The sequence below is a fragment of the Anastrepha ludens genome, chromosome 6 (genome assembly GCF_028408465.1).
Source record: "Anastrepha ludens isolate Willacy chromosome 6, idAnaLude1.1, whole genome shotgun sequence".
NCBI classification, from domain to species: Eukaryota; Metazoa; Arthropoda; class Insecta; order Diptera; family Tephritidae; genus Anastrepha; species Anastrepha ludens.
In genome coordinates, this window is record NC_071502.1 from 114,175,194 (window position 1) to 114,199,341 (window position 24,148).

At 38.7% G+C, this 24,148-nt stretch overlaps 1 protein-coding gene and 1 long non-coding RNA gene across 4 annotated transcripts in view; one reads left to right on the top strand and one right to left on the bottom strand.

Annotated features, from left to right (window-relative positions):
• The window catches only part of LOC128868082 (uncharacterized), a 30,926-nt gene extending 24,326 nt beyond the window's left edge, over positions 1-6,600 (bottom strand). The window contains exons 1-2 of the long non-coding RNA XR_008455058.1: positions 6,053-6,600; positions 5,861-5,977 (exon numbers count right to left, since the gene is read on the bottom strand). This is a non-coding gene — a long non-coding RNA (uncharacterized LOC128868082). The remainder of the gene's footprint in view (positions 1-5,860; positions 5,978-6,052) is intronic.
• A 215-nt stretch (positions 6,601-6,815) lies between these two features.
• Positions 6,816-24,148, top strand: part of LOC128868079 (putative helicase mov-10-B.1) — a 48,825-nt gene continuing 31,492 nt past the window's right edge. For all 3 annotated transcript variants that reach the window (XR_008455057.1, XM_054109812.1, XM_054109813.1), the window contains exon 1: positions 6,816-7,010. Coding sequence is in view for 1 of the 3 variants with exons in the window: in XM_054109812.1 (XP_053965787.1) it covers positions 6,969-7,010 (42 nt within the window). In the remaining 2 variants the exon portion in view is untranslated. The remainder of the gene's footprint in view (positions 7,011-24,148) is intronic.

Genomic DNA, 24,148 nt, shown 5'->3' on the forward strand with positions numbered 1-24,148 from the left:
TCTCATGAAGCAGTGTGTCAAGCCATACTGCACCAGAAATATTCATCGAGATCAGCACGCAAGTCTCTTGCTTTGAACCACATTTCCGAACCAGAAGATTTTTGGGACGACATTATATTTTGCGACCAGACGAAGGTAATGCTGTATCACAAACGATGGACCGACTAGAGTATGGCGCAAGCCCTTGACAGCTTAACAAAATCGAAATATAATTCACACGGTTAAACTTAGAAAAATTTCCGTTATGGTTTAGGGATTGCATTTCAAAAGTAGGAAGAGACTTGGTGCTTATTGACGACACAATGAACGCCAGACATTATTTAAATATATTTGAAAAAAAACTTTATCGGCAGTGCTAAAAACTTTGGGTCTATCACTGAGGATAAACCAAATTTTAAATTTTGCCAAGGTAACGACCCAAAGCATAAGGGGCAGAATGTGCAGATGTGGCTTCTCTACAATGCGGTAAAGTTATAAATACGTCGGTAGGTGTAGCAGCCTCGGTAGTCTAGCCTGCCATCGCAGAGGTTATGGGTTCGAATCCCACGTAAAGCACGGTCACTTTTCCAAATTTACCTACTTTTTCTGTTTCTAAAAACAAAAAAAAAATCATTCCACAAATCCAAAAACTTAACCTTTCCATCCTTACTCCGGCACAATGGTCAGCGCATTATTTGCATTGTGGGCAAGCAAAAACAAAGAAAAACACACAGTTACACATTGCATCACTAGCGCCAGCAAGATGAAGCGGGCAGTTGCGGACACACCAGTTTAGCGAAGTCCTCAACCATCTGTGTGATCCTTTTGGAAGAAAAATGTGACACACAGATGGCGCTCCAAGCAGTAAAAAGGCGTTGTTCCTAAACAACGACAGGTGGGCATTCCCACTACTTAGGACTGATAGCGGCAGGTAAATCACCTACCCTGTCAGAAATCAAACAGATTAAAGAAACCAACATAAGACTGAGTCTTGTCGATGCCCTTAGCTCCTGAGAGAAGTGAACAAGGAAAAAAATAAATAAATACACCAACCCATAGTCCCGAAATAAACGTGATTAAAAATGTCTGGGTCTCTTTGAAGAAAAGAGTCGCTAAAAGACATCCAAGAAATGCAGCAGCATTAAAAACTGCAATAATGGAGGAATGGCAGAATATACCGAACGAATAAGATGTAAAACAATTGGTCCATCCCATGAAAAAGCGTCTGAAAAATGTTATTGAAACTAAGGGTTATCACACCAAATATTTAATTAATCAAAAAATTACCTATTCACATTATGTATTTAATAAAAAAAGCCGGTATTGAAGTTTTTAAAAAGTTTATTGACAGAGTCGAAATAGTGAGTTATTTGTTTTTGTTGCTTTAGTTGCTCTTCCAAAGAATTTGAGGTTTTTTTGTATAAATTACCTTTAAATGCTGTGAATAAATATGACTCAGTACCAAAAAGAAGTCAAAGATGAAAAATTGGTGCAATGTTTTGATAATGAAGTCGAAAAATTGAATTTATTTTCTATGTCAAAAGTCATTCATGACAAACTGTATTCGCCCTCACCGAAACTGTGTTGACCAAGCCAACAAACTGCGGATTATAATAGAACAATCAGTTGATGGGCGCTCCTCGCTCTACATGCTGTTGGTAGACTATAAGAAGGCGTTCGACACTATCAAACGAGACGCAATATGGCTGGCACTGAGTAGAAAGAGAGTTCTCGCCAAGATAACTCGCCTAATCAAAGCCCTCTGCGAGAACTCCGAACAGGCAGTGCTTCACAAAGGCGATATCAGCGATCCTTTCACTACCAATGCAGGCGTAAGGCAAGGTTGTCCCCTGTCGCCCCTTCTCTTCGCCATCGTCCTTGATGATGTCATGAGCCAACTGATCCTGCACAAAAAAGGCATCGTATGGAGTTTCACCAGACATCTTGAGGACCTGGACTTCGCTGTTGACATCTACCTCATCTCTCACAAACTCTCTGTCTTGCAAGCGAAAGTGGACAAACTAGTCGCGCTAGCACGCACTGTCGGATTGGAGGTCAACATTGCCAAGACCAAGGCCATGAGAGTTAACCATAATAACGCAAAGCAGATATTGGTTGACGAATGCCCGGTGGAATTCGTTGAAAGCTTCTGCTACCTCCACCACGGCAGATGGTGGGGCAGATGAAGATGGAAACTGCAGGCTAAACAAAGCAAGGGCGGCATTCGGGCGAATGCATACAGTATGGTGTAGTTCGCAAATCTCCAGGCGCACTAAATTACGAATATTCGGCTCATGCATAAAGGCAGTATTGTTGTACGGAAGCGAAACATGGCTGGTCTCTAACACCATCACACAGAGGCTACAATCCTTCATCAACAAATGCCTCCGCAACATCTACAGAATATTCTGGCCAAACACCATCAGTAACGACGCACTGTGGAGATTAACGAACGAGTAACCCATCCTTGGGCGAATCAAACGCAGAAAGTGGAGATGGATAGGTCATACTTTGAGAAAACCACCAGATAGCATCACGAGAATGGCACTGGACTGGAACCAGCAAGGGAGCAGAAGTCGCGGTCCACCAAAAAACACTTGGAGACGGTCGATGCTACGCGAACTAGCAGATGCCGACGTCTCATGAGACGGTGCAAAAACAACAGCATAGATTTTATGCCATAGAACCGTGTACGATGGAAGAGTCTTGTCGAGGCCCTTTGGAGGAGTGAACAAGGAAAAAAAAAAACAAAATGAGCAATTCAATAAGCTGGAATACGTACAGAAATAGTTATTTTTTACTTGAAGATCCTGCTTCGAGAGTTGTGAGGGTAATCAGCAAGCGGTTTTAGCACAGTTGAAACTCTAACAATAATTCGCTGAATACCGAATTCCATTTTCTGCAAAGGAATATGGATTTCTTAAGAAGCTTTCATCTGGTGACGGGATGAAAGCATGACTTTGTTAAATATTCGGGACTAACTGAGTGCCACACAACCTTTAATGTAGTTATTTTTTCTTCATTTTGCAAGCCGAATTTGTCATCGCTCCGGCCAATTGGGCATTTGCGGACATTGCACAGATCCATACATAAAAACCCCCTCAGCTGAAATCATCTGATACCAAAACGCTGATTAAATTTTATAGAAAATCGTATGAAAAAGTCTAAAAAATTAAAACAAAATTTAGATATTTCTCACTAACAAAGTATTATGTAGCTAAGAAATATATTATAAATATTTTTTATTGCAAATTTTTGATGTCCAAAATATTATTTTGCATTTTGTACGTGGTGTAATAGAAAATTTGTTAAAAACAAAGAGTCGGATGGACATTTGTCTGACGCCATAGTTCATACATAGTGCTTTAATTTCCATAAAAAAAATTTATTAAAATAAATCATAAATAAAAAGAACACTAGGGATATTCATCTAAAGGTGTAAATTTATGAAGATCCGAAATTTATGCTTTTACGCACGAAAATCGGCGTTTTAACTTATACAGTTTGTGTAAACGACTTCTCATAAAAATCTTGACAGTTGTTTTACGAGTTGGCAAGCTTGCGTGGCCTACGAGGCATTTAAGCGTTTAGATTAATGCCTTTAATAAAAAAATAAATACATAGTAATAAAAATTACAAATGGTATACATCTTCAACATTGGTAGGTTTTTTTGAGTCGCCTTATTTATTTATATATAAAATTAAAGTAAAAATGTAGCTAAATATTTGATCGCAGAATTTTTTTTTAATAATACTTTTTTATATTTAAGACCACAAAAATACCACACTAAGCCCATTAAAATACAACATCAATTCACAAACAATTCCACGCAGCACCACTTGCTACCAAATTCGAAGAAACTTCCCCAATTAATTTGCTTCCGGATACTAGCAGTCAGAATATGCAACTTTCCTTTCGAAATTGATGGCCGAAATGTTAAAAAGAATTTGCTCAAACTACTTTACGGTTGTTCACAGTGGAAAGTAAATACTTAAAAATTATTTGGAAAAGCACATTCCCACTCTTTTCTGAGCGCAGCTTAATATACACAACAGATACTTGTGCATATATGTACGTATACTTATGCATGTACCCTACAAGACAGTGCTGAGTACTTTCGGCAAAAATTCCAACACATTTAGAAATATTTTATTAATCTATAATACATGCGCATTGACAAATATTGTCGAATATCGAGCAGAAGAGATAACTAAATGTTTAGGCCATTTGTGCTGATGAGTTTGTGATGACAACAATGCGGAGTTTAGGCCATTTGTGCTGACAATAATGAGGAGTTTAGGCCATTTGTGCTGATAAGTTTGTGATGACAACAATGAGGAGCTAAGTTGTCAGCAGTTATTACATTGTGAGAATAAAAGTTATTAGTTTTTTTGCCTTTAGAGCATATTTTTCAGTTATAAGAAATTGCTATTGGTAAAAGAGAGATAGAATATCACAGCGACAAGGGGAAACTATCAGAACTTTCCCATGGCTAGAACAAAAATGTGTAGTTGGATGTGGATAGTGATGACGATAATATGAGTGATTATATGATAGTCAGCTGTCTTGTAGGCAACTTGAACGTTTATCGCAGTTTATGGTTTTATGAGAGAATGGTGAGAACAACTCGCTCACGCGTCCAACCCCAACTAAGTACTTTCTGAAATTATCCGCACCACACCGAATTCCAGAAAACGAGGAGTTCAACGCAAGCTAGCATCGCTGACGCTAACGTATGTATGTGTGAAAGCAGCGCAGTTTATGTTGTGAAAGCAGAAGAGACAAATTTGGCACACATGCCTATGCCACACACATGGCCAGTTATAATTAAGTCTAAAATTGTTGATCGAATGGTGTTATTTTCAACGTTCACTTAATATTGCAAACAAAAAATAATAATTAAATTTGAATTGAAGTATATTACATACATACATAAATCAAAAGGTGAAATGTTAAAAAACGCTGATGAAAAAAATGATCCACAAGAAAAGGTGAATCCTTGGTTAGGGTGCTACGGGTAGTGAACATACATACATATATGTACTACATATTTTATATTAAAATTTGACTTCACAAAATATTAAGATAAAGAGTGATTATATATAGAAGATTTTTGCATTGTTTTAGATATAGGAAAATCATCGATCAGCAGGCTTAGCGTTAATAGGCATAATACAATATTTATTATTTCTTTTCGTTAATTGCAACAATTTTTTTTATTTTATTTTTTTTGTATGTTTTATTTTGCTTTATTATATTTTCTCGTTTTATTTAATTAGCTTAGCCCCTTTTCATTATTTCTTATTTTATTTATTTATTTTATTTTTATTCTTTATATTTTTTTTATTTATTGCTTTTTATTTATTTCCTTTTTTATTTTTTATTTTAGTTTTATTTTTTTTAATTTAGTTTCACTTTTTTTATTTGGTTTTATTTTTCTAAATTTAGTTTTATTTTTTTTAATTTAGTTAAATTTTTTTTTATTTAGTTTTATTTTTTTAAGTTTAGTTAAATTTTTTTTTATTTAGTTTTATTTTTTCATTTAGTTTTATTATTTTTCTTATTTAGTTCTAATTTTTTATTTAGTGTATTTTTTTTTATTCAGTTTTATTTTTTTAATTTAGTTTCTTTTTATTTAGTTTTATTTATTTAAATTTAGTTTTATATATTTTTTTTTAGTTTTATTTGTTTTTATTTGGTTGCATTGTTTTATATTTAGTTTTATTTTTTTTATTAAGTTTTTTTGTTTTTTTTATTAATTACGCCTGTCTTATTACACTAAGTAATTCGTTTTACAGCTTCGATTTCATATCAATAATCATTATCAATGTTACATTTTGGGAGCTCACAATGATGTACATACATACATATGATACTTACATGCATAACTTGAAATTTTTCTAGTTATCAGCTGAGTTGGTGTTGGTCCCTAAAGCCACCTGGAGTTTGCGCTGTCTGTTGAGTGGAGTTGTCGCATGCCAGTGTTTGTATGGTTCGCTAAACGGAGAATATGATTTGTTCTGCATTAATTGTGCTACTGTATCGATATGAGGTCCTTGATATGGGACGTACCAAAATGCATTGCTTATTGTTCCCAGTACTTTCGATTGTAATCATTGAATAATGTTGATGTTAGTTTTACTTGTAGTTCTACATATTTATGTATGTATTTTTATGCCGCATGATCACAGTTTTGTATATGTATGTATATGTACGAGTCCATTTACGTACGTAACTTTCTCTTGTAAACAAATTCAAGGAAAATTATATAATATTATTCCTACTAAACTAGAGTCTAATTGCACGGTGCAGAGAATAAAAAAGATGGCGACATCCGCAAATCGCTAACCGCTAATTTATCGTACTACGGCGTTCTCAAGGCGAATTTATTCATTTATGCACATATGTATGTATATAAACCACAACCATATAAAATTATTGCCAATTCTTGTGGACCTTTGAACGTCTTTTCGATAAGCAGCGAGTCGAACCAGTGCTTTGTATGATTCACCACGGTCTAGCAATGATACAGCCACAATAATTTGTCCTAAAATTTTAAATGGATTAAATTAAAGGACAGCCGCGAGTCAATAAATTGGCATACGTGAATAAATGTTCCATTTGCACCAATAGCTCAGTAAACACAAATGTAAACAAATGTATGAATGTAAACATACAAATACAAAGAAATCATGTAATTTTGACGTTGATCATATCTACGGCGAAAAATTCAGCTTGGTGGTTGCCATCACCTGTAATAAATCCACCTTGGGCGTTCTCTTTCTTGTTTACCGCATGTTACGTTACAGCCAAGGTGGATTTATTAAATAAATTCGCCTTGGTTACAGCCATATCCAGAAATATGGTACTTTGACGGAAGTCCCATTCATTTAATCCATCCTTCTTGCATTAGTTGGTCGCCGATCGCAGAGTAGATCGTTTGGTTAAATAAATCAATACTCCGCAAATACACAAGAATCGAATAAAAATGTCAGAAAGTAAAACAGAAATTCAAGATACGGAGGAGAAGGTAAGTTTTACGAAACAAAGGATATGTGGTATTCATAAGTATGCATGGGTGCATGTGTATGTGCTTTTCTTAGGAATAGTGCATTTGTGTTATGTAAGAAAAACTTTATTATTGCATGCATGCGTATGTGTACATACTATATATGCATCTGAGCCAAGGCGAATCTCTATCATTCCTGCAGCTGAGCTATAACATCCGTCGCAATTGGTTATAACCAGGGTTAGGATTTAAAGGCGGCAAACTTTTGAAAATAGGCAAAATTAGTTTTCAAAAAAGGCAAAAAAAGGCATTTATTTTTCAATTTTTTAAATATGTACACACTTTTACGTACAGTTAAATATATGTATTTAAAAATATATACAGAGGTTGACTATGATTTTTCGCCCTTGCTATCGGCCACCGTAGCCGAATGGGTTGGTGCGTGATTACCATTCGGAATTCACAGAGAGGTCGTTGGTTCGAATCTCGGGGAAACACCAAAATTAATAAAAACATTTTTCTAATAGCGGTCGCCCCGCGGCAGGCAATGGCAAACCTCCGAGTGTATTTCTGCCATGAAAAAGCTCCTCATAAAAATATCTGCCGTTCGGAATCGGCTTGAAACTGTAGGTCCCTCCATTTGTGGAACAACATCAAAACGCACACCACAAATAGGAGGAGGAGCTCGGCCAAACACCTAACAGAAGAGTACGCGCCAATTATTTATTTATTTTTTTTTTTATCATAGTAGCACAGTGCCACTAAGTGCATTTTAAAATTTTCGGGTAATAACCTCATGCGATTATCACGAAGCATTGATTTGAATGGACTAAAGCTCCTCTCGACATCCACAGAGACTAATGGTGCCCAATTCAAAAACTCCACATCGTTTCTGGTTATATTTTATGGCCATGCTACCGACTTTTCACCATTCAGAATCCCGGCAATTTTTTTTATCACTTGCAAACGTTGATTCGCTTGAAATATTAAATATATTTAAATTTTTCCAATATTGTTGTAGCTACTGGCCCTCTGGCCTGTTTTAAATTGTTTTCTATATTCTGCCCATACATTATTTATTGGCTCGCCTAAATATTGATTATTATATTACCAATCTATATAGTATATAGTATATACTAGCCTAATCCACTACTAATTCGTAGACCGTGAATTTTTCAACTCAATATTTATTAGTGGCGTTTTCACCATCTTCAGTTAACGCTAACTGGCACCTTATCTGACAGATCACCGAACGATTTCTGTCAAATATAGTGCCAGTTAGCGTTAATTGAAGATGGTGAAAACGGTCGTTATGTAATTTCGTTTTAAATTCAATATTAAAAGTAGAAAATCGGTATAAATCTACGTTCTAAAATCCAACTTTTAAGTAATTTAAAATCGTCCTGAAATAAAAATGGGTTCTGCACTTGAAAATATTGAAATTAAAACGATTTTGTATAAATAGTCCGTAAGGTAATGCATGATGAACAAATTAATTGCGGATTGAACTAGTATATAAAAGTATGTAAATATGTTTAGGTGTAAGCGTAACCTCTTTTCTGAAGAATTTTGAATGAATTTCTCTCGCCTACTATAAACCCAAAGTTAGCCTGAATATAAGCCAAGTCCTCCCGAATTCCCTTGTTTGCAAACAATTTCTTTGCAAAAATAACGCAAGCCGCATCGTCATTGAGACCATCAACAATATCTTTGATTCCGTTAAAATTGTTTGCATAATATGATACTGCCTCCAACCAAGTTCCCCAGCGTGTCAAGACCTTTGAAAATGCCACATTTTTTAATCATTTATACATACATGGATTTGCTTTTCTTGAAAGAATCGAATTCTTGTTGGACTTTTTGAAAATATTTTCTTCATGTTTGCAACTAAGGAATCAACTTCTGCATACTGGCTTCGCAGTTTTTCACATACTCTGTGAACTCCGTGCGCAACACATGTAATATGAATCATTCGTGGATAAAATAAATGAATCACTAACTAACTACGCTTTTTTCATATATGGTGCAGCGTCTGTAACAAATATCAGTACTTTATCCCGTTATACTTCTTCTGGCCATTGAAGTTTTAAGGCATCATCAAAGAGTTTAGCAATTTCCGAAGCGTTTACCTTGTGTATTACTTCCGATGTTAGAAGAAAGCCTCGGCCACCTTGCCGTAAGGGACCGACAATGACATTGCACACGAATCCCCCGGCTTTGTCCGTAGTCTCCTCAATTGACACAAAAACGCTGCTGTTTCCAATATGCTACCGATTTTCTTCCAAAACAAACATTTTCATAAATTTCTTTTAAATAGTGTTTCCGCATAGTCGATTGATCAGGAACTTTTTTCTGGACATATTTTTCCATAAACGATCTGAACTCTTTATGATTGGCTTTTATTAAAGGTATATCGCAGGCTACCATCATTTTGGTGAGATCTCTGAAAAACTCGCTTGATGTGGCATTATTTAAAAATGAAGTTATAGGTTGTGCCCTCGAAACCAGTTTCAATGTCGCCGCTTTTTTGTGATTTTCCGTTTGAAGATGTTGTTGAATATGATGTTTTTTGTCGTGATTTACTTTTATTCCACAGCATGAACAAATGAGAATCTTTCCGTCAGTCGAAAGCATGTCTTCCCCAAATTCTTTTATGTAGCCGCGGATTTTCACGGAATTATAAGAATGTGCCTTAGGCATTTTAAATTATCGCAAATATTTAACTCACAAAGAAAATTAACGCACGAATTTGAAAATGTCAAGTGTTATCTACAAAAAAAAAAAAAACTCATCATATCGCAAGATGAAGAAGAAATAGAAATCAGCTGATGGGTGAGAGCAGTGTTGTAAAACAAAGAAGCTGTGCCAAATCAAATCCAAGGCACTTTGTCAGGCTTTAAATATAAAAAGGCAAGAAAAAAGCAAAGCATCTAGAAAAGGCGATAAAATCAAAAAAGGCACAAAAAAGGCAAAATAAAAATTTATATTTTGCATAAAAAAGCGTAATTCTTGATATCGTTAAGAGATAGGATCACGCAGACAAAATAGGCAAATGCCTTAAAATCCTAACCCTGGGTATAACTATTTTGTGTGATCATAGGAACATCCATACATATTTATGTATGTGTGCAGTTATGTATGCATGCATAGAAGTGCACACATATCTACATAAGACAGCATAATCAGTTCGAAATGCGTTATGGGGGAATCACCGCTTTACGTTTTCGTTCTTGGTAATTTCCAAACAAAAAGAAATATTGAAACCAAATACGCCCCCGCCTTGGTTACGTACGTGATAAATTAGGCGGAGCGACATGTGACCACTTATTCCATTGCGCAGTACTTGAAAATTAGTCAAAACAAAGATTTGTAAAAATAAATATGTATGTATATTACTTTAATCCCATCGTCGAAATGAATAAAGCAAAATAACCTCGACGGTTTAAAGCCCTATCAGAAATGGGCAAAACTTCCCACAAATGTAAATATTTGGATGGGGTGCGGAGGGGGAGGTGTGTGGCACCGCCAATTATCCACCATTAGAAAGCGCAAGGACCTACCCTTCTAACTATGAAAGTCCCAACCTCTTAGGGTCGCTATAAAACTACCGGAAGAGGCTTAAAAATAATGTTTTTACAATCGTATTTGCTTATTGTACAGGTACATGCAACATATGTACATAGCATGTAATATTTTTTATTATTGCCCTTTGTTCGCTGTTCACCCAGCAGGAACCTCGTTTTTTTTTGTGTTTTTTGTTTGCTTTGTATTTTCCAAGCCCGATTTATTTGCCGCTGGGCTAACTCGCACCCGCTTTTATTGAATAAAGTTCAATTAACAAACGACCTAACGACAATTTTGTTTACATCAAACCAATTCAAAACAGGTGGAAACCTTTTCCAAAAATATATTTGACATTCCGTTTGACACTCATATTGTAATACATACACATGTATTTCAATTAACTGATGAATTTTTATAAATTAAATTCTATCAGGTGGGAACCCTCTCTTTTAAAATATAAAATATATTACAAATGTTAGAGCTATAAGCAACAATCCGTGCGCCAAATTTCATCTAAATCTGTCTAACCGTCACGGAGTGAAGAGAAATTTCTCATGGTGTCGTTTTTCATTTCAACAAATTTCAAATCACCCTGTAGCGCTAAATCTTCTCGGCTGAATCGGTTTCCACCTTCCAAAAATAAAACACTCCTCTGGTTAAGTTCTTTGATTCGGCACCTCATTTTTTTGAAATCGAACAGATAATGCAGGTCTGATGACATTCACAAAAAATGCTTTCGCGTATTATAAATATGGATGAACTAAAACAAATACGAAAAAGGGCATATAGACACTTCTTTAAAATGAAATATTCTCGCAGGGCGGAAAAGAGTGGAGAAAATATTACTTTTCCCCAGGAATAGAGGGCTGAAATTGCCATAAGTCATAAACAAATTTTAGGTTTTTTAGCCTCTAAATTCTCCCAACTGGGGGGTTTAGCATATTTAAACACGGATTTACTTATTATTAAAAAAATAATAATAATAAAAATTGTTTTTTTTTATTCTATTTTTATTTATTTAAAAAACCATTTTTTTTATTTATTTAAAACAACAATTTTTTTTATTAATTTAAAAAAACAATTTTTTTTATTTACTGAAAAAAAAACTTTTTTTATTTTATTAATTAAAAAAAACAATTTTTTTATATAATTTTTTTTAATATTATTTTTTTATTTATTTCATTATATTTAATTTTTTTTTATTGTTTTTTTTATTATTTTTGATTATTTTTTAATATATTTTTTTAACTGTTTGTTTTTTTTATTATTTTTTAATTTATTTTTTTAATCTAATAGTTGGAAAATTATGTGAAATGAAAAAGCTCCACATAAAATATGTCTGCCTTTCGGAGCCGGCTTAAAATTGTAAGTGCCTCCATTTGTGGAGCAACATTAAGTCGCACGCCACAAATAGGAGAAGGATATTGGCTCAACATCCGAAAAGGGTGTAAGCTACAGTTACAATATGTATATACATATGTATATAAGGTTCAAGATCTATTTTATCACAAAATAAGTTAAACACTTTTCTTAATTGGAGTTGTATCTTTCAAATGAATCACTAACTAACTACGCTTTTTTCATATATGGTGCAGCGTCTGTAACAAATATCAGTACTTTATCCCGTTATACTTCTTCTGGCCATTGAAGTTTTAAGGCATCATCAAAGAGTTTAGCAATTTCCGAAGCGTTTACCTTGTGTATTACTTCCGATGTTAGAAGAAAGCCTCGGCCACCTTGCCGTAAGGGACCGACAATGACATTGCACACGAATCCCCCGGCTTTGTCCGTAGTCTCCTCAATTGACACAAAAACGCTGCTGTTTCCAATATGCTACCGATTTTCTTCCAAAACAAACATTTTCATAAATTTCTTTTAAATAGTGTTTCCGCATAGTCGATTGATCAGGAACTTTTTTCTGGACATATTTTTCCATAAACGATCTGAACTCTTTATGATTGGCTTTTATTAAAGGTATATCGCAGGCTACCATCATTTTGGTGAGATCTCTGAAAAACTCGCTTGATGTGGCATTATTTAAAAATGAAGTTATAGGTTGTGCCCTCGAAACCAGTTTCAATGTCGCCGCTTTTTTGTGATTTTCCGTTTGAAGATGTTGTTGAATATGATGTTTTTTGTCGTGATTTACTTTTATTCCACAGCATGAACAAATGAGAATCTTTCCGTCAGTCGAAAGCATGTCTTCCCCAAATTCTTTTATGTAGCCGCGGATTTTCACGGAATTATAAGAATGTGCCTTCTTCTTCTTAATTGGCGCTATAACCGCTTACGCGATTTTGGCCGAGTTTAACAAAGCGCGCCAGTCGTTTCTTTCTCGTGCTAACCGGCGCCAGTTGGACACACCAAGTGAAGCCAAGTCCTTCTCCACCTGATCTTTCCAACGCAGAGGAGGCCGCCCTCTTCCTCTGCTACCACCAGCTGGTACCGCATCGAATACTTTCAAAGCCGGAGCGTTTGTATCCATTCGGACGACATGACCCAGCCAACGTAGCCGCTGGATCTTTATTCGCTGCGCTATGTCTATGTCGTCGTAAAGCTCATACAGCTCATCGTTCCATCGTCTGCGATATTCGCTGTTGCCAACGTGCAAAGGTCCAAAAATCTTACGCAGAATCTTTCTCTCGAACACTCCAAGCGTCGCTTCATCGGATGTTGTCATCGTCCAAGCTTCTGCGCCATACGTTAGGACGGGCATGATGAGAGTCTTGTAGAGTGTTAGTTTTGTTCGTCGAGAGAGGACTTTACTACTCAATTGCCTACTTAGTCCAAAGTAGCACTTGTTGGCAAGAGAGATTCTACGTTGGATTTCAAGGCTGACATTGTTATCGGTGTTAATGCTGGTTCCTAAATAGACGAAGTCTTTTACAACCTCAAAATTATAACTGTCAACAGTGACGTGGGTGCCGATACGCGAGTGCGCCGACTGTTTGTTTGAAGACAGGAGGTACTTCGTTTTGTCCTCGTTCACCACCAGACCCATTCGCTTTGCCTCTTTATCCAGTTTGGAGAAGGCAGAACTAACAGCGCGGTTGTTAAGGCCGATGATGTCAATATCATCGGCATACGCCAGCAATTGTACGCTCTTATAAAAAATTGTGCCTGAGCGATTAAGTTCTGCGGCTCGCACGATGCTCTCCAACATCAGGTTAAAGAAGTCACACGACAGGGAGTCACCCTGTCTGAAACCTCGTTTGGTATCAAACGGCTCGGAGAGGTCCTTTCCAATTCTGACGGCGCTGTTGGTGTTGAGCAACGTCATCTTACATAGCCGTATTAGTTTTGCGGGGATACCAAATTCAGACATCGCGGCATACAGGTAACTTCTTTCCGTACTGTCGAATGCAGCTTTGAAGTCGACGAAAAGATGGTGTGTGTCGATTCTCCTTTCATGGGTCTTTTCCAAGATTTGGCGTATTGAGAATATTTGGTCGATGGTAGACTTTCCAGGTCTGAAGCCACACTGATAAGGTCCAATCAGTTGGTTGACGGTGGGCTTCAGCCTTTCACACAATACGCTCGCTAGAACCTTATAGGCGATATTTAGAAGACTAATCCCGCGGTAATTGGCACAAATTGCAGGATCGCCCTTCTTATGGATTGGGCAGAGCACACTTAAATTCCAATCGGCAGGCATACTTTCATCCGACCATATTTTGCATAGGAGCTGATGCATGCACCTTACCAGCTCCTCGCCGCCATGTTTGAATAGCTCAGCCGGCAGTCCGTCGGCGCCCGCGGCTTTGTTGTTCTTTAGCCGCGTTATCGCTATTCTCACCTCGTCATGATCGGGTAGCGGAACGACAATTCCGTCGTCAACGATTGGGGTATCGGGATCTTCACTTTCTCGGTGACATGCGCAGCTGTCACTGTTTAATAGGTTCGAGAAGTGTTCCCTCCATAATTTAAGATTGCTCTGTACGTCGGTCACCAGTTCGCCGTCTTTGTTCTTACAGGAAAACGCCCCGGTCTTAAAACCTTCTGTAAGCCGCCGAACTTTCTGGTAGAATTTTCGGGCGTTGTTCCTGTTGGCCAGCATCTCAAGCTCTTCGCACTCACGTATTTCGGCCTCTCGTTTCTTCTGTCGGATAATACGTCTCTCTTCCTTTTTCAGCTCTCTGTAGCGATCCCACATGGCTCGCGTTGCGCCCGATCGCAGCGTGGCTCTATAGGCGGCATCCTTTCTCTCTGCGGCAGCATGACATTCCTCGTCGTACCAATTGTTTTTTCGGGCTCGCCGGAATCCGATTTCTTCTTCGGCGGCGGTACGTAGAGAACGAGAAATGTTGCTCCATTGTTCGTGGATGCCGGTTTGTTGGGCAGTACTCTCTGAGAGCAGGAGTGAGAGTCGAGTGGCGAATCTTCTGGCTGTCTGTTGTGATTGCAGCTTTTCGAGGTCGAACATTCTTTGCGTAGGTAGATGCACGCTTTTTGCTGCACAGAGGCGCGTGCGCAGTTTGGCTGCAACAAGGTAGTGATCCGAGTCAATGTTGGGTCCTCGGATCGTACGTACATCTAATACACTAGAAGCGTGTCTTCCATCTATCACAACATGATCGATCTGGTTTCGCGTTTTTCGATCAGGGGACAGCCAGGTAGCTTGGTGTATCTTTTTATGCTGGAATCTGGTGCTGCAGACTACCATGTTTCGGGCCCCGGCGAAGTCGATCAGCCTCTGTCCGTTACCGGATGTTTCGTTGTGTAGGCTGAATTTTCCGACTGTGGGACCAAAAATTCCCTCCTTGCCCACCCTGGCGTTGAAGTCGCCAAGCACGATTTTTATGTCGTGGCGGGGGCAGCGCTCATAGGAACGTTCCAGGCGCTCATAGAAAGAATCTTTGGTCGCATCGTCCTTCTCTTCCGTCGGGGCGTGGGCGCAAATTAGCGATATGTTAAAAAAACGGGCTTTGATGCGGATTGTTGCGAGACGCTCGTCCACCGGAGTGAACGACAGTACTTGGCGACGAAGTCTCTCTCCCACAACAAATCCGACACCGAATTTGCGCTCCTTTACATGGCAGCTGTAGTAGACGTCACAAGGTCCTATGGTTTTCTTTCCTTGCCCCGTCCATCGCATCTCTTGGATGGCAGTGATGTCAGCCTTTACTCTCACGAGGACATCAACCAGCCGGGCAGAGGCACCCTCCCCATTAAGGGACCGGACATTCCAGGTGCATGCCCTCAAATCATAGTCCTTAGTTCGTTTGCAGGGGTCGTCATCAGTATAGGGAGGTCTCATCCGAGGCTTTTTTAAAGTTTTCATTGGGGGCGATTTTTAAGTGGCGGGTCCCAAACCCAACGCACAACCAGCTATCCTGGGATGTTTCGCCTTCTCACTTTAGCTCACTCCCGAACGGGTGTTCGGAAGCTACCCAGAGGATACGTGGGCTAATCCCGGCCGTTGTGAGCTGCTTGAACCATATGTAGAAGAATCGTCCTGGCCACTCCCAAGTGAATGGCGATCAGTAACTTTCCCCACTTGCGTGGACTTCTACACATGGAACCATCCTCCTTAGGCCTTAGGCATTTTAAATTATCGCAAATATTTAACTCACAAAGAAAATTAACGCACGAATTTGAAAATGTCAAGTTTTATCTACAAAAAAAAAAAAAACTTATCATATCGCAAGATGAAGAAGAAATAGAAATCAGCTGATGGGTGAGAGCAGTGTTGTAAAACAAAGAAGCTGTGCCAAATCAAATCCAAGGCACTTTGTCAGGCTTTAAATATAAAAAGGCAAGAAAAAAGCAAAGCATCTAGAAAAGGCGATAAAATCAAAAAAGGCACAAAAAAGGCAAAATAAAAATTTATATTTTGCATAAAAAAGCGTAATTCTTGATATCGTTAAGAGATAGGATCACGCAGACAAAATAGGCAAATGCCTTAAAATCCTAACCCTGGGTATAACTATTTTGTGTGATCATAGGAACATCCATACATATTTATGTATGTGTGCAGTTATGTATGCATGCATAGAAGTGCACACATATCTACATAAGACAGCATAATCAGTTCGAAATGCGTTATGGGGGAATCACCGCTTTACGTTTTCGTTCTTGGTAATTTCCAAACAAAAAGAAATATTGAAACCAAATACGCCCCCGCCTTGGTTACGTACGTGATAAATTAGGCGGAGCGACATGTGACCACTTATTCCATTGCGCAGTACTTGAAAATTAGTCAAAACAAAGATTTGTAAAAATAAATATGTATGTATATTACTTTAATCCCATCGTCGAAATGAATAAAGCAAAATAACCTCGACGGTTTAAAGCCCTATCAGAAATGGGCAAAACTTCCCACAAATGTAAATATTTGGATGGGGTGCGGAGGGGGAGGTGTGTGGCACCGCCAATTATCCACCATTAGAAAGCGCAAGGACCTACCCTTCTAACTATGAAAGTCCCAACCTCTTAGGGTCGCTATAAAACTACCGGAAGAGGCTTAAAAATAATGTTTTTACAATCGTATTTGCTTATTGTACAGGTACATGCAACATATGTACATAGCATGTAATATTTTTTATTATTGCCCTTTGTTCGCTGTTCACCCAGCAGGAACCTCGTTTTTTTTTGTGTTTTTTGTTTGCTTTGTATTTTCCAAGCCCGATTTATTTGCCGCTGGGCTAACTCGCACCCGCTTTTATTGAATAAAGTTCAATTAACAAACGACCTAACGACAATTTTGTTTACATCAAACCAATTCAAAACAGGTGGAAACCTTTTCCAAAAATATATTTGACATTCCGTTTGACACTCATATTGTAATACATACACATGTATTTCAATTAACTGATGAATTTTTATAAATTAAATTCTATCAGGTGGGAACCCTCTCTTTTAAAATATAAAATATATTACAAATGTTAGAGCTATAAGCAACAATCCGTGCGCCAAATTTCATCTAAATCTGTCTAACCGTCACGGAGTGAAGAGAAATTTCTCATGGTGTCGTTTTTCATTTCAACAAATTTCAAATCACCCTGTAGCGCTAAATCTTCTCGGCTGAATCGGTTTCCACCTTCCAAAAATAAAACACTCCTCTGGTTAAGTTCTTTGATTCGGCACCTCATTTTTTTGAAATCGAACAGATAATGCAGGTCTGATGACATTCACAAAAAATGCTTTCGCGTATTATAAATATGGATGAACTAAAACAAATACGAAAAAGGGCATATAGACACTTCTTTAAAATGAAATATTCTCGCAGGGCGGAAAAGAGTGGAGAAAATATTACTTTTCCCCAGGAATAGAGGGCTGAAATTGCCATAAGTCATAAACAAATTTTAGGTTTTTTAGCCTCTAAATTCTCCCAACTGGGGGGTTTAGCATATTTAAACACGGATTTACTTATTATTAAAAAAATAATAATAATAAAAATTGTTTTTTTTTATTCTATTTTTATTTATTTAAAAAACCATTTTTTTTATTTATTTAAAACAACAATTTTTTTTATTAATTTAAAAAAACAATTTTTTTTATTTACTGAAAAAAAAACTTTTTTTATTTTATTAATTAAAAAAACAATTTTTTTATATAATTTTTTTTAATATTATTTTTTATTTATTTCATTATATTTAATTTTTTTTTATTGTTTTTTTTATTATTTTTGATTATTTTTTAATATATTTTTTTAACTGTTTGTTTTTTTTATTATTTTTTAATTTATTTTTTTAATCTAATAGTTGGAAAATTATGTGAAATGAAAAAGCTCCACATAAAATATGTCTGCCTTTCGGAGCCGGCTTAAAATTGTAAGTGCCTCCATTTGTGGAGCAACATTAAGTCGCACGCCACAAATAGGAGAAGGATATTGGCTCAACATCCGAAAAGGGTGTAAGCTACAGTTACAATATGTATATACATATGTATATAAGGTTCAAGATCTATTTTATCACAAAATAAGTTAAACACTTTTCTTAATTGGAGTTGTATCTTTCAAATGAATCACTAACTAACTACGCTTTTTTCATATATGGTGCAGCGTCTGTAACAAATATCAGTACTTTATCCCGTTATACTTCTTCTGGCCATTGAAGTTTTAAGGCATCATCAAAGAGTTTAGCAATTTCCGAAGCGTTTACCTTGTGTATTACTTCCGATGTTAGAAGAAAGCCTCGGCCACCTTGCCGTAAGGGACCGACAATGACATTGCACACGAATCCCCCGGCTTTGTCCGTAGTCTCCTCAATTGACACAAAAACGCTGCTGTTTCCAATATGCTACCGATTTTCTTCCAAAACAAACATTTTCATAAATTTCTTTTAAATAGTGTTTCCGCATAGTCGATTGATCAGGAACTTTTTTCTGGACATATTTTTCCATAAACGATCTGAACTCTTTATGATTGGCTTTTATTAAAGGTATATCGCAGGCTACCATCATTTTGGTGAGATCTCTGAAAAACTCGCTTGATGTGGCATTATTTAAAAATGAAGTTATAGGTTGTGCCCTCGAAACCAGTTTCAATGTCGCCGCTTTTTTGTGATTTTCCGTTTGAAGATGTTGTTGAATATGATGTTTTTTGTCGTGATTTACTTTTATTCCACAGCATGAACAAATGAGAATCTTTCCGTCAGTCGAAAGCATGTCTTCCCCAAATTCTTTTATGTAGCCGCGGATTTTCACGGAATTATAAGAATGTGCCTTCTTCTTCTTAATTGGCGCTATAACCGCTTACGCGCCAGTCGTTTCTTTCTCGTGCTAACCGGCGCCAGTTGGACACACCAAGTGAAGCCAAGTCCTTCTCCACCTGATCTTTCCAACGCAGAGGAGGCCGCCCTCTTCCTCTGCTACCACCAGCTGGTACCGCATCGAATACTTTCAAAGCCGGAGCGTTTGTATCCATTCGGACGACATGACCCAGCCAACGTAGCCGCTGGATCTTTATTCGCTGCGCTATGTCTATGTCGTCGTAAAGCTCATACAGCTCATCGTTCCATCGTCTGCGATATTCGCTGTTGCCAACGTGCAAAGGTCCAAAAATCTTACGCAGAATCTTTCTCTCGAACACTCCAAGCGTCGCTTCATCGGATGTTGTCATCGTCCAAGCTTCTGCGCCATACGTTAGGACGGGCATGATGAGAGTCTTGTAGAGTGTTAGTTTTGTTCGTCGAGAGAGGACTTTACTACTCAATTGCCTACTTAGTCCAAAGTAGCACTTGTTGGCAAGAGAGATTCTACGTTGGATTTCAAGGCTGACATTGTTATCGGTGTTAATGCTGGTTCCTAAATAGACGAAGTCTTTTACAACCTCAAAATTATAACTGTCAACAGTGACGTGGGTGCCGATACGCGAGTGCGCCGACTGTTTGTTTGAAGACAGGAGGTACTTCGTTTTGTCCTCGTTCACCACCAGACCCATTCGCTTTGCCTCTTTATCCAGTTTGGAGAAGGCAGAACTAACAGCGCGGTTGTTAAGGCCGATGATGTCAATATCATCGGCATACGCCAGCAATTGTACGCTCTTATAAAAAATTGTGCCTGAGCGATTAAGTTCTGCGGCTCGCACGATGCTCTCCAACATCAGGTTAAAGAAGTCACACGACAGGGAGTCACCCTGTCTGAAACCTCGTTTGGTATCAAACGGCTCGGAGAGGTCCTTTCCAATTCTGACGGCGCTGTTGGTGTTGAGCAACGTCATCTTACATAGCCGTATTAGTTTTGCGGGGATACCAAATTCAGACATCGCGGCATACAGGTAACTTCTTTCCGTACTGTCGAATGCAGCTTTGAAGTCGACGAAAAGATGGTGTGTGTCGATTCTCCTTTCATGGGTCTTTTCCAAGATTTGGCGTATTGAGAATATTTGGTCGATGGTAGACTTTCCAGGTCTGAAGCCACACTGATAAGGTCCAATCAGTTGGTTGACGGTGGGCTTCAGCCTTTCACACAATACGCTCGCTAGAACCTTATAGGCGATATTTAGAAGACTAATCCCGCGGTAATTGGCACAAATTGCAGGATCGCCCTTCTTATGGATTGGGCAGAGCACACTTAAATTCCAATCGGCAGGCATGCTTTCATCCGACCATATTTTGCATAGGAGCTGATGCATGCACCTTACCAGCTCCTCGCCGCCATGTTTGAATAGCTCAGCCGGCAGTCCGTCGGCGCCCGCGGCTTTGTTGTTCTTTAGCCGCGTTATCGCTATTCTCACCTCGTCATGATCGGGTAGCGGAACGACAATTCCGTCGTCAACGATTGGGGTATCGGGATCTTCACTTTCTCGGTGACATGCGCAGCTGTCACTGTTTAATAGGTTCGAGAAGTGTTCCCTCCATAATTTAAGATTGCTCTGTACGTCGGTCACCAGTTCGCCGTCTTTGTTCTTACAGGAAAACGCCCCGGTCTTAAAACCTTCTGTAAGCCGCCGAACTTTCTGGTAGAATTTTCGGGCGTTGTTCCTGTTGGCCAGCATCTCAAGCTCTTCGCACTCACGTATTTCGGCCTCTCGTTTCTTCTGTCGGATAATACGTCTCTCTTCCTTTTTCAGCTCTCTGTAGCGATCCCACATGGCTCGCGTTGCGCCCGATCGCAGCGTGGCTCTATAGGCGGCATCCTTTCTCTCTGCGGCAGCATGACATTCCTCGTCGTACCAATTGTTTTTTCGGGCTCGCCGGAATCCGATTTCTTCTTCGGCGGCGGTACGTAGAGAACGAGAAATGTTGCTCCATTGTTCGTGGATGCCGGTTTGTTGGGCAGTACTCTCTGAGAGCAGGAGTGAGAGTCGAGTGGCGAATCTTCTGGCTGTCTGTTGTGATTGCAGCTTTTCGAGGTCGAACATTCTTTGCGTAGGTAGATGCACGCTTTTTGCTGCACAGAGGCGCGTGCGCAGTTTGGCTGCAACAAGGTAGTGATCCGAGTCAATGTTGGGTCCTCGGATCGTACGTACATCTAATACACTAGAAGCGTGTCTTCCATCTATCACAACATGATCGATCTGGTTTCGCGTTTTTCGATCAGGGGACAGCCAGGTAGCTTGGTGTATCTTTTTATGCTGGAATCTGGTGCTGCAGACTACCATGTTTCGGGCCCCGGCGAAGTCGATCAGCCTCTGTCCGTTACCGGATGTTTCGTTGTGTAGGCTGAATTTTCCGACTGTGGGACCAAAAATTCCCTCCTTGCCCACCCTGGCGTTGAAGTCGCCAAGCACGATTTTTATGTCGTGGCGGGGGCAGCGCTCATAGGAACGTTCCAGGCGCTCATAGAAAGAATCTTTGGTCGCATCGTCCTTCTCTTCCGTCGGGGCGTGGGCGCAAATTAGCGATATGTTAAAAAAACGGGCTTTGATGCGGATTGTTGCGAGACGCTCGTCCACCGGAGTGAACGACAGTACTTGGCGACGAAGTCTCTCTCCCACAACAAATCCGACACCGAATTTGCGCTCCTTTACATGGCAGCTGTAGTAGACGTCACAAGGTCCTATGGTTTTCTTTCCTTGCCCCGTCCATCGCATCTCTTGGATGGCAGTGATGTCAGCCTTTACTCTCACGAGGACATCAACCAGCCGGGCAGAGGCACCCTCCCCATTAAGGGACCGGACATTCCAGGTGCATGCCCTCAAATCATAGTCCTTAGTTCGTTTGCAGGGGTCGTCATCAGTATAGGGAGGTCTCATCCGAGGCTTTTTTAAAGTTTTCATTGGGGGCGATTTTTAAGTGGCGGGTCCCAAACCCAACGCACAACCAGCTATCCTGGGATGTTTCGCCTTCTCACTTTAGCTCACTCCCGAACGGGTGTTCGGAAGCTACCCAGAGGATACGTGGGCTAATCCCGGCCGTTGTGAGCTGCTTGAACCATATGTAGAAGAATCGTCCTGGCCACTCCCAAGTGAATGGCGATCAGTAACTTTCCCCACTTGCGTGGACTTCTACACATGGAACCATCCTCCTTAGGCCTTAGGCATTTTAAATTATCGCAAATATTTAACTCACAAAGAAAATTAACGCACGAATTTGAAAATGTCAAGTTTTATCTACAAAAAAAAAAAAACTCATCATATCGCAAGATGAAGAAGAAATAGAAATCAGCTGATGGGTGAGAGCAGTGTTGTAAAACAAAGAAGCTGTGCCAAATCAAATCCAAGGCACTTTGTCAGGCTTTAAATATAAAAAGGCAAGAAAAAAGCAAAGCATCTAGAAAAGGCGATAAAATCAAAAAAGGCACAAAAAAGGCAAAATAAAAATTTATATTTTGCATAAAAAAGCGTAATTCTTGATATCGTTAAGAGATAGGATCACGCAGACAAAATAGGCAAATGCCTTAAAATCCTAACCCTGGGTATAACTATTTTGTGTGATCATAGGAACATCCATACATATTTATGTATGTGTGCAGTTATGTATGCATGCATAGAAGTGCACACATATCTACATAAGACAGCATAATCAGTTCGAAATGCGTTATGGGGGAATCACCGCTTTACGTTTTCGTTCTTGGTAATTTCCAAACAAAAAGAAATATTGAAACCAAATACGCCCCCGCCTTGGTTACGTACGTGATAAATTAGGCGGAGCGACATGTGACCACTTATTCCATTGCGCAGTACTTGAAAATTAGTCAAAACAAAGATTTGTAAAAATAAATATGTATGTATATTACTTTAATCCCATCGTCGAAATGAATAAAGCAAAATAACCTCGACGGTTTAAAGCCCTATCAGAAATGGGCAAAACTTCCCACAAATGTAAATATTTGGATGGGGTGCGGAGGGGGAGGTGTGTGGCACCGCCAATTATCCACCATTAGAAAGCGCAAGGACCTACCCTTCTAACTATGAAAGTCCCAACCTCTTAGGGTCGCTATAAAACTACCGGAAGAGGCTTAAAAATAATGTTTTTACAATCGTATTTGCTTATTGTACAGGTACATGCAACATATGTACATAGCATGTAATATTTTTTATTATTGCCCTTTGTTCGCTGTTCACCCAGCAGGAACCTCGTTTTTTTTTGTGTTTTTTGTTTGCTTTGTATTTTCCAAGCCCGATTTATTTGCCGCTGGGCTAACTCGCACCCGCTTTTATTGAATAAAGTTCAATTAACAAACGACCTAACGACAATTTTGTTTACATCAAACCAATTCAAAACAGGTGGAAACCTTTTCCAAAAATATATTTGACATTCCGTTTGACACTCATATTGTAATACATACACATGTATTTCAATTAACTGATGAATTTTTATAAATTAAATTCTATCAGGTGGGAACCCTCTCTTTTAAAATATAAAATATATTACAAATGTTAGAGCTATAAGCAACAATCCGTGCGCCAAATTTCATCTAAATCTGTCTAACCGTCACGGAGTGAAGAGAAATTTCTCATGGTGTCGTTTTTCATTTCAACAAATTTCAAATCACCCTGTAGCGCTAAATCTTCTCGGCTGAATCGGTTTCCACCTTCCAAAAATAAAACACTCCTCTGGTTAAGTTCTTTGATTCGGCACCTCATTTTTTTGAAATCGAACAGATAATGCAGGTCTGATGACATTCACAAAAAATGCTTTCGCGTATTATAAATATGGATGAACTAAAACAAATACGAAAAAGGGCATATAGACACTTCTTTAAAATGA